We start from the raw sequence: 11,369 nt of genomic DNA on the forward strand, positions 1-11,369 counted from the left end.
AGACTCGAGTCGCACTATCCATCTATCCAATCCATCCATCCATCCAATCCATCCATCCATCCATCAAAGATGATCGTGCATGCCATTCCATTCGGTGTTGTACTCTAGAGTACTCGAGCTATGTAACAATGGTACCTGTAGACGTATGTAAAATCTTGAAAACCTGATCCCGCAGTGGCAGGCAAGCAGGCAAGCAGGCAAGCAGGCAAGCAGGCAAGCAGGCAAGCAGGCAAGCAGGCAAGCAGGCAAGCAGGCAAGCAGGCAAGCAGGCAAGCAGGCAAGCAGGCAAGCAGCCAGACACGGCAGAAAAAAAAGTAGAAAAAGAAAAAATCCTTCTTCAGCTTGTTGACCCGACCCTGCGTTGCATTGCATGTTTTGGGTTTTGAACGAGAAGAACAAGAAGAAGAAAGAAGAAAGAAGAAAAGAAGAAGAAAGAAGAAAGAAGAAAGAAGAAAGAAGAAAGAAGAAAGAAGATCCCACCCCACGAGCATGAGCAAAATACTTTGGCCACAACCGGTAGATGATCGTCAGGAACGTGCCGCGATGTGCCAAGTTGGTGGAAGGGGAGCTTGTGGGGCCGGGTCAAGTTTCGACCATGATGCGCAACTATGTGCTCTGTATAGATGCATATGGTGGCTCTTCAGTGCTGCTGCTGCTGCTGCTGCTGTTCATGTTATGTTGGAGTTGGAGTTTCTACACACTTGCGACAGGAAACATCCTTTTCTTTTTTCTTTCTTTCTCTCTTTCTTTTCTTTTTCCATTCGCAAGCCCGGCCGATTGATTCTTTTCTGCCAGGACCCAGGGTACTCTACTCTACTCAACTTAACCACTTCACGATACCTGCCCAGCTTCCGTTTTTCTGGGCATCGATAAAGGCCTGCCTACCCATCCAGTTATCCAGCGAATCGCAACGGGACAGACAGCTTTGGTCAGCTTTAGACAGCTTTGGATAGCTTTTTTGGACGGCTTTTTGGATTTTTGGTAAATTAGCTGTCTCAGACGCCCAGTGCTCACTACTCAGTTGCTCAGTTGCTCACTGCTTCCAGTTCGTGCGTCTATCTTTTGCCATAGCATAGGTACGATCGATGATTGGACTGAGCGTGTGTACCATACACACGACGCGTCAAGAAAATATCGTCGGTTCTGTTCTACCGTGTTCTGATTTATCCTCACCGATATCCGGATGCTGATTTTATCGGTCAATAATAGTGTTGCAACTCCAATTGGGAGGATTTTCTCACGCGAGCTCCTCCCACGCAGGAAAACCCTCGCAGGCGCGCGGCCCTCTTGCGTGTGCGTGTATCCTGTGTGCCCGTCCGGATAAGCTCGACCCGCAGTGCAGTTGCAGTGTAGTAAAAAAAACCTGCTTGGTTGCTTGGGTGGACTGGACGGCTCGTTGGAAAAAAAAAGTGCAGACACGGAACGAAAGCCTCAGTTGTTATTTTTTCTTTTTCTCGACTTTTCTTCACGATCGGGGGAGATCGATGGCCCAAGCGCCAGGCGGGCGGCGAAAAGGACACATACGGTACTCTACATACGGTACATACGGTAAAGAGGTACTCCACATACGGTACATACGGTAGGTATGGGGGGTACATAACAGAAACAGCAGGACAGCAAGAGCAGGATAACAGCGCGAGGGCAGCAGGACGAAAGGCGGCCGGCCGGACAAGGCGTCGTCGGTGGGGGAGGTGGCTCTTAGCTCTACATAGCTAGTGAGTTACATAGCTGATGGGACCGAGTACTCTACGTAAGAGGTTAAGCCGAGAGTCCCGAATCCGAGGAACTCTCCTTCACATCTCCGGGACATTTTTTTCCCTTGGTGTTGGGTGCAATTCGCTATCTCTGGGGATTGAGGAAGGGAAGGGAAGAAACGTTTCCACAGGTCTGGTGCCTACATACACGACTACTCCGGAGTAGGCATAGATGCTCTGGCACGCAGTCCACTCTGCTGTTTCGTTCGAAGGCCGCTGCTACGCCCGATTTAGGCATCGCTTACTCTCCGGTTCCTGCGCAAGCTCGGTCTTGGGAGAACTTAGCGCCTTGACCTCGTCTGGCAATCCAACCCAACCCATCAGAAGAAGAAGTCTTTTCTTCGCATCTTTCTTTTGTTTTTCCTGTTTTTCCTTTCGCTTTGGTCGTGCAGCCACATGATGGAGGGGTGGGTGGGTGGAAAAGGGCCAGAGCCAGAGCCAGACAGAGCCGGAGCCCGCAGCTCTGACCTCTTTTCGTGCTCTCTGCTCAGAGATGCGCTGTCAACCAACCAACCAGCGGCTTTTGGCTGGCGTCTCTGCAGGCTGAATGGGGCATCCGCGTTGCCGCTTCCGTCCCACGGCTCCGGCAAATCGTTCGGTCACCGCTGATGCCACCAGAAAGCTAGGACAGCTGGGGATGCAAGTCGCACAACCCCACGAAAGTGGTCTTCATCTGCTGCCATATTGAGCTTGGCCTGCTAACTGACTAACGGAGCATGGGTGGGACCCCTGCTCCCCAATAAGTCCTCGATGTTGCCTGTTCGGGTCTAAGCCGAAAGCCGACATGGACCAGCCGAAGAAGACGAAGCGGAGGTGTGCGGTGATGGTGGTGGTGAGTGGTGGGTGGTGATGGTGATGGTGGTACCGGTAGTAGTGGCCATGGTGGTAACTACTCCAACATGGCCTGCTGCGGTGGGTTGGTTGCAACGATGGCCGTTGCGCTTTCCGGCGCCGACTGCCCCAAGGCCACAGCAATAACAACAACAGGAAAAGGCCAACCACCAAACAGAAGCCGTCTTTGGCCTCCGACTAAAAGTAGGCGGTGCGGTGCGGTGCACAACACTAACCGATCGCAAATGCATGGGCGGCAAAGCCAGGTCCACGGCGATAGTGATCGAGCGACAGAGAGAGAGGCAGCGACGGAAAGTCCCTTCTACGGAGTGGCGAAGTTCAGGGTTCATGTCCGGTCAGCGTCATTGTTGTTGTTGCCCGGGAGCACCGGGTCATCTAGGGCAGTCAATCAGTCGGTCAGTCGGTCAAGCGGTCGGTCGAGCGTACCGAGAGCCACCAACATGATCATCGCACCTCAAAGTGTCGCGGGCGGGTTTTGGACCGCACTGGATAACGGAGAAAAGTGGTCTGGAATGATCTCACTCCACCACCACCACCACCACCACCACCACCACCACCACCACCACCATCAGAGGCGGTTTCCTTGATGCGGGACGGGCGAAGGCGGGTAGGAGCTGGAGGCATCATCTGTTTCGTCTAGCTCAGGTAACCCGCGGGGTGTCTACTCTATCGGTGCTCCCCAGCATGTTTACCGTGGTGCCCTTCTTCCCACTACTACTACCAGCACCACCCCCGGTCCCCCGGTCACTCCGCTCATGGGTCCGACTGGGGGGGAGGGGGCGGCGGTGCTATTGGGCAGTTGTCCTTAGCGGGAGACACGGAAGCTTTCATTCGGTAGCAACAAGTTTACTGGTGGAGATCTCCTTCCAACTGCTTGCTGGCGGTGGTGGTGGTGGTGGTGGCGGAGGGGAGAGCTCGAGGTGCTAGGCAGAGCTACCTACCCCCCCAGCACAGCAGTTGGCGATTCGGGTCGTAAATCACACATGCTGCGGGCGGCTGGCGGCGGGCAAAAGATGAGGCAACGTCCAGCAGCAGCAGCGTTTCGCGATCGTGTGGTGTCCTCGAGCGTGCATCAGCAGCAGCAGCGGCGGCGTCTCGCGATTCTGCGGTGTCCTCGAGTGTGCATGCTCGACCTGAACATGACGACGCTTGATGTCCTCATCAGCCGCAGGTCTCGATCGGCAAAGCCTCTTCTTGCGGCGGCAGAACATGGCGATTGGTTGGCGGGTTCCGACCGCCTCCGTCCGGCCCTTTGGCCCCGTACCATCTCCATGGCCCTCGGCGTTCTGGCTGCTCGCGAGTCTCTGCACGAAGCGGTCATTATTATTATTTTCTTCTCAGTTGGGGTGGGGAGGGCGATACCGACCGGCAATTGGCTGGTGAGGGAAAATGCACACATAGCTCACAGCACATAGCACGAGCATCCACACCCCATCCACACACACGCCCTCACGCTCACGCACACACACTCCCTCACACTCTCATACACTCACACACACACACCCTCTCGCACACTGCCCGTTCGGACCGCAGAAAGCTGTGCCCTGTCGTGTGCAGGCGTTCGGTTCCCACAACAACAATAATAATAATAATAATCTCCTAGCCAAGTCGGGGCCACACACCCACACACACCCCCCCAAGGGTCCACCCACCCTCCAACCCAACTCAACCCAACCCCAACCCACCCACCCCATCATGCCCCCTCCACCCCAGCCGGAAAATAGTATTAGATATTCGGGCGGTTTCCTGATGTGCCGCTCTGCTTCCTGGCTTCTCTTCTTTACCCTCGTCCTCGCCGCCGCCGTCAGCTCTTTGACCCCTTCGTCGTCGTCGTGGTTTTCTTGTCCGTCCTTCTCTAGCTAACTAACCCTCTTTACCTTCCTTTGGATCCCTCTTTCGTACATGCCGTGCTAGCAGTCTCCCGACTCCCCCATACCTTCTTTTGGTTTCTTGTTTGAATTCGGATTCATTGCGCTTCATTGCCCAAATACCACATACATACCCGCTGCTCACCTCGGACTCGGTCGTCGGAAATCCTTCCATCCCTTTGCCTTTTGGACATCACCCACTGGAACTCGTTCCTTGAATTCTCTCTTTACTCAAAACTTCAAGGGTCTCGCCTTTTGCCAACTTCAACCTGAGCCTGCGTCTGTCGAATCTCTACTTATCACAACACCATCGGAAGACTATCAACAACTGCATCGCAACGTACGCATACACTCGTTAATCAAGATCCTTCGGAATCTCGACCGCAAAGAGAAACATCAGTGCAACATTATAGCCACCTATTAGTACCCAAGAACGACAATTACCTTACTTTAATCGTGATCAATCGACCGTACATCTCTACCGTACCACCTTCACCTACCTCACAATACATCCTAATTCACACACTCGCAATGGAGTCATCACCCTTCCTCTACTACAACCCGGGCAACACGAGCCATCAGTCGAGACAGCACGGCCAGTTCGTGAGCCATCCTCCCTGTGGACTCTCGCCTCAACAGAAGTCCGCTTGCATCGACCGGTCACCTCCCACCTGCACGCTCACAATGCCCTACCCTTCCACCATGATGTACTCTTCTCCACGACTGTCCAACATCCACACTCCTCATGCCCTTACGGCCGAGGCTCTCCAGAAATCGTCAGGTCTTCTGACACCATCCTCGCCCACCCTCCTTGGTCTGGATGGCCCCAACGGCTCGGATGTATATTTCTTCCCTTCCACGCCGACACTCGAGAGCTCCGACAACTCTTCCGCCATGAGCTCCCACCTGACAACTCCCATCAACCAACCTTGGGCCCTTGAGGACGGTTGCAATGGAACCATCACCCCCGCCGAGCTTGAGATGCCTTCCACACCTCAGTTCTGGAAAGAACGATCTCCACTCACCCCAGGTATGCTCGGGAACCAAAAAGTGCACAATTGGCGTCGTTTACTGATTAGCGCTCTCTCTTGTAGATTGTGGCTTCCCCATGCACTACAACCTTTCCTCGCACCCCAGCCCGACACTAATGTTCGCCTCGTGCCCGTCTCTGTCACCAGCATGCTCAGACCACTCCGGATCTTCTGAGATTGACTTCTGCGATCCCAGACAGCTCACCTACCCTTCTCCGAACCAGTCCATCTCCGAGCATGAGTACTTCCCCCGGATCAAGATCGAGGACAGCGACATCAACACATTCGACCTTGGACTCCACGACGTATCTGAGATGATGGATGTTCCCATGGCGACCATCAACCCGGCCGCCCTGTTCGGTGGTATCAAGAGGCTCCGTGAGGACGAGGATGACGAGTCCCTCGAATTTGACGACTCCAGCGACGACGAGAGCATTCTCGGCGAGTCCAACGTACACGGCATGTTGATGCCTCCGAGTCCCCCGGCTTCCGACTTCTCGCGACGTAGTTCCGTAGAGCCCCGCCGCACATGGAAGAAGCTGAGGACTAACACCGACAACGATCTCGACGACATCATCGCCGAGGCCCGAAGGAGGGGTGTCGAGGAGGAGGCCTGCGACGATGGCTTCCTCCAGCCCTTCTCCTGCGGAAGGCCCCTTCTGACACCGACTCCCACCGAGGGCTCCTACAGTGAAGCTTCCGACAACGGTCACGAGCACGACCATGACGAGCACGACCTTGACGGTGATGAGCACGACCATGAGCACGACCACGACCACGACGACATCTCCCCTGCTCCCGTTGTCCGCCGCGGACGCAAGCAGTCCCTGACGGACGATCCTTCCAAGACTTTCGTCTGCCATCTGTGCACTCGCCGCTTCCGCCGCCAAGAACACCTCAAGAGGCACTTCCGGTCGCTCCACACCAAGGACAAGCCCTTCTCGTGCAACGAGTGCGGCAAGAAGTTCTCTCGTTCCGACAACCTCAGCCAGCACGCGCGCACCCACGGCAGCTCCATCCAGATGTCGTTGATTGACGGCTCGGAGATGATGGGACCGGACGGGATGGAGCACCTCCAGGATCACGGCCCGCTAGGGATCGTCCTGGTGGACGCGGCGCAAGTGTCGTCCGGACTCAAGGAGAAGCTCACCAACGCAGCTTCGGAAGCCAAGAAGAACCGACGACAGAAGAAGAAGCGGGATGAGTAATGACGGACGCGAGGACCTTTTGTTGTGGGATTGTTTCTTCTAGCTTCTAGGGATTGGCTTTTTCTGGTTTTTGTTATTTGTTTTTACCGGCGCTGTTAGTGTGTCATTTTTTTAGGTGTTCTGTTTTGGTCATGTGCAATTGGCCTTTTCTAGGCCGTGCTATCAAATGCTTGTGTCATGCTGGTGTGGTTCTTGCACGGTTTTAGATACCGGGTGTTGGGTGGGGGATGGGCTGGCGGCGGGGCGGGGAGGGTTTTTTATATAAAGTATCTTTGTTTTATTATCTGGTTGTGATGTCTTCCTTTCTATTTGTTGTTTTTTTTATCGGCGATTCATTGGGACGGACTTCTGGAACGACTTGTTGTGGCCCACGGGGTTTGGAGGTGGTGGAGGAGGAAAAACTTTCGCGCACAACAATTAATGCGGCGCAACTTTTGGGGATGAACTATTGGGCGATGTGGATGTGGATGTGGATTTGGGTGGAGGAGGAATGAATGCATTTACTTGGATATGGGCCTTTTTCTTTTCGGAATGGACGTGGGACGTGGGTTGGGATGGGAGTTGGGTGGGTGGGAAGGCAAAGACTGGATTGTTTGCAAAAAGAGAGGAGGGTGGTTTCTTTCTTTCTTTTCTTTTTTTTCTTCTTTTCGAATGCCGTATTTTTTTTTGTTACCCACCTTTTTGTTTCTTTCTTCTTTCTTCTTCGATGTTTTTACTTTTACTTTTACTTCTACTTCTACTTGGACGCGCTTACGAGGATATACCAATACGATACGAATATCATCATTCTACAAAAAACTGTCTTAATTGGAACTGTGCTTTTCTATACTCTGGAGTCGTGTTGATCGGGTGACATTGTTCGGATGGTTCGTTTAACTATTGAGATGGACAGATGGACAGATGGACTGAGATGTGGACGGACGGGCAGCAGTGAGCAGTGAGCAGAGAGTGCGCGCGCGGCCTCCGCATGTGTGTGTACAGTGTGTACTCTACAGTGTGTCGTGTGCATGGCAACTTCATCTACTTCATCTACTTCATCTACTTCATCTACTTCATCTACTTCATCTACTTCATCTACTTCATCTACTTCATCTACTTCATCTACTTCATCTACATACATGGAGTACTATATCCTTCACAGTTGATACACACGACCCTCAGGGCTTGCTTTTGCGGTCCTTTTCATTTTCATTTTCATTTTCATTTTTGTTCTTTTTGCCAGTTGCTAGTTGCCAGGAATAGGGCTGGATTAAGACAGGACAGGACAGGACAGGATAGGCCGTGGGGCGGGGGGTTTGTTTTGGATATTTCTTTTCGATATTTAGCTTTTGGCGGGAGTTCTGGCCCCGCTTGAAGCCGCACTCCGCACTCCGCACTCCGCCCTTCGATCTCCGCTCGAGTCCGCCCTTCACCCTTGGTTCTCCGCCTAGTTGCGGGTTGCTTGTTGCGGGTTAACTACTGGTTGCGGGTCACTGGTTGCGGGTCACTGGTTGCGGGATACGGGATGCGGGGATTCTCTTTTCTGCGTTTATATATTTCCTTTGCTTTTATTCGCTCCGATGCGGTTGGATCTGTCAAGTCTGTGTTTCGATGATTCCTTTCCGTCCACAAGAAAAAGACAATTGTTTAACCTTTGTCCGAAAGGAAAAAAGAAAAAAAGGAAAGAAATAGAAGAAAAAACCTGCTTCGAGTCCCACTCGCCCGTGATGTTCCTCCGTCCGGGCTCTGCTCTGCTCTGCTCTGCTCTGCTCTGCTCTGCTCTGTGGTGGAGCGTCGTGCGTGTGTGGTGGCGTGGTGTCGTGGTGTCGTGGTGCCTCAGCTTTCCGCTCTTCCTTCCCTCCTTCTTCGTTCCTTCCTTCCTTCCTTGACGTTTCGCGTGGAGATGCATTAAGTTTTTTCCTGCCAGACAGCGAGCTGCATCAAGAAAACTTCTCTGCTGCCATGCTGCTTCCGTGGGTGGTGGTGGTGGTGGTGGGTGGTGACGGCCAAGTTCCTGCATCATCGGCGGTCGAGTTCCTGCAGCAAGGTGGGTGGGCAGGCTATATGCTACATATGCGTACATACACTATGTATCCACGTCTCCGCCGCAGTGTTGCAAAGTCACTCACTCACTCACTGGCTGGCTGGCACCGGCAAAGTCACGCACTTCACGCACTGCCGCGAACCTGCTGCGAACCGAGGAGGGAAGGTGCGTACGATACGATACTACGATACGATAGTTACTGCGATACCTATCCTATCCACTGAGATACACATCGCATCGTATCGTGTAGCGTCTTTGCAATTGGCGGGTTCTTCCCCACCACCACCCACCACCGCTACCAGGCTCACCTCACCTCATCTAGGTAGAGTAGATACACCGTTTCGCAATGTATGTAGAGTACCTAGAGCACATATACGCAGGAACGCAGGCACGCAGGCACGCAGGCACGCAGGCACGCAGGCACGCAACTACCGCGCTGGATGGGGTGGGATGGGATGGGGCGGGATAAGATGGGATGGAGTGGGACGTGATGGGATGGTACGGAATGGTAGAGTATATACGGGATGGGATGGTACGGAATGGTAGAGTGTATACGGGATGGGGGCCAACCTCTGTTCGCATCTCTCCACGTCCGTCCCCAAGCAGAGCCCTGGTACCGTATCGCCACGGGCTCGACGATAACTATGATGCTAGATGATCGGTGCCAGCTCAGCTGTCAAATCGACTACTACTACTACTACTACTACTACTACTACTACTACTACTACTACTACTACTAGGTAGCCAGCAAGCTTCCCACTTTAGACGCAACGTCGGCGACGCCTTCGAGATACCTGTGTACCTACTCTACATGCCCACTCTAGAGTGCTTACCGTGCCTCTCTTCCTCTAGAGTATCTACTCTAGCATAGTACAGATATTAAACCTGGGGGCGGCCCCGGAGAGAGAGAGAGAGAGAGAGAGAGAGAGAGAGAGAGAGAGAGAGAGAGAGCTGGCAGTCCCTTCCTTCCCTTGCCTTCCTTCCCTTCCTTCCTTCCGTCCTTCCATCCACCCTCCCCCCACCCATCCCACCCATCCACCCACCCCACCCCACCGCAAAGCTTGCATCTGGGACCTTAATATCGGAGAGTGGATTCCATAACAACCAGGAAATCAAATATAATCGTTAAATACCCATGTGCATTGCATGCATCGAGCCCTGTCCTCTCACTGCTCACCCATGGCGGCAGTGAGCGTTTCGCATCCGTCCAACGAGGGAAATAAAAACCCTACAAGAAAGAAAGAAAGAAAACAGGACTGGAAGGGAAAAAAGAGAGGGAAAAAAAGATTCCCCATAGATATGCCAGTGACAGTGCCAATGCCAATGCGATGATGTGATAAGTCAGTCCGGAAGGGACGGACGGACTGGGACTCGGCCACTGCGCATCTACGGTACATATCGACTCAACTCTGGTTATCGATGATGTCTCGGAGCTTCTCTTTCCCTCGCTACTAGCTAGCACCTACACATCAGAGCTGTGCATAACCACTTTCTGGAGCTCGAGAGCAAACATCCCCCACCCTTCCCATCGTGAGCCAGCTCTCTAGAGTCTACAAGCACTAGGACTCTATGTACGGTAGATACGACGCCCGCCCGGCGCCCGATGACCTGGGTTGGGTTCAAGTTCGGAGCTGGGGGTGGGAGTGGGAGCTGGGGGTGGGTGGGAGACCTCAAGGCTCAGACGCCATTTTAGCCCCGCCACTCTACTACTAGTATACTCTAGGCTGGATACGTATGGTCTGACCCGAGCATGCGACTCTCGGGCCCTTCGCCTTCGTCTTCGCCTTTGCCTTCCCCCCCACCCACCCAGCACAGCAGGTCGAGATCGATCAAATTCAGCAAGCCAGCAAGCCAGCTCGTCTACCTAGCTAGCTAGCTAGCTAAGCCCAGTAGGTAAGTGCTCTAGAGTAATCAAGATTCAAGCCCTCGACTCTCGACTCTCGACTCTCGAGCTCGAGCTCGAGCTCGGGCCCGCCCGCGGGGATAACTATCATAACTATCATTTTGTATGTGCCCAGGAATAATACGCCGGTCCAAGCCGTGGCGGTGGCGGTGAGGAAAGTAGGTACCAAGGTAAGTACTCTAGGTAGGCATCATCGCCGGCGTGCGCAGAGTAATCCCGTCATGTTTAGGGATGTTTGGGGCGCCCCGCCGCCGCCGCAATTTGCCTCCCGGATCGGATGGATATGTAGAGTAGAGTACTCTACCGCCGCGTAGGTGGGTGGGTGGGCCGGGTACTCTACTCTACTGATGGTGATAGTGATGGTGATGGTGATTATCTGGATTGGTTGGCTGGATGGATGGATGGATGGATGGATGTCGGGGTAAGCTGGCTGGTTCGCTGGCTGGCTGGCTTGCTGGTGCGAGCTGCTAACTAGATACTATCATACCCGTAGGTACCATGTGACCACTCGAGTCAAGTGACTTCCCGCACTTACATACATATATACGGTACTTATCACCAACAGGCTGGATGGACGGACGTCCACGATTGGATCATCGTCAAGCAAGCGAGCGGCGGGCGAGCGACCGCGGTCCGCGGACGGATGGCCTGCCTTGCTTGCCAGCTGTATCCACCTTCCAGTTGGCAGCGGGCACCGGGGGGACGGCGACGGGGATGGGGACGGGGACGG

General features: G+C 53.7%; 2 protein-coding genes across 2 annotated transcripts; both read left to right on the forward strand.

The window, feature by feature from the left end:
• Positions 1-5,005: 5,005 nt before the first annotated feature.
• Positions 5,006-6,713, forward strand: BZA05DRAFT_419339 (uncharacterized protein; the record flags this gene model as incomplete). Its single annotated transcript, XM_051485586.1, has 2 exons — positions 5,006-5,504; positions 5,569-6,713. 2 exons carry the CDS (start codon positions 5,006-5,008, stop codon positions 6,711-6,713), a joined length of 1,644 nt encoding a protein of 547 aa, XP_051338585.1.
• Positions 6,714-8,419: 1,706 nt separating this feature from the next.
• Positions 8,420-9,687, forward strand: BZA05DRAFT_436775 (uncharacterized protein; the record flags this gene model as incomplete). Its single annotated transcript, XM_051486426.1, has 4 exons — positions 8,420-8,492; positions 8,620-8,739; positions 8,852-8,901; positions 9,405-9,687. Coding segments are annotated over 4 exons (319 nt in total), but the record flags the coding sequence as incomplete, so codon positions are not given.
• Between the last annotated feature and the right edge of the window lie 1,682 nt (positions 9,688-11,369).

This window comes from Tricharina praecox, assembly GCF_024521635.1.
Source record: "Tricharina praecox strain CBS 144465 chromosome Unknown BZA05scaffold_15, whole genome shotgun sequence".
Classification (NCBI taxonomy): domain Eukaryota; kingdom Fungi; phylum Ascomycota; class Pezizomycetes; order Pezizales; family Pyronemataceae; genus Tricharina; species Tricharina praecox.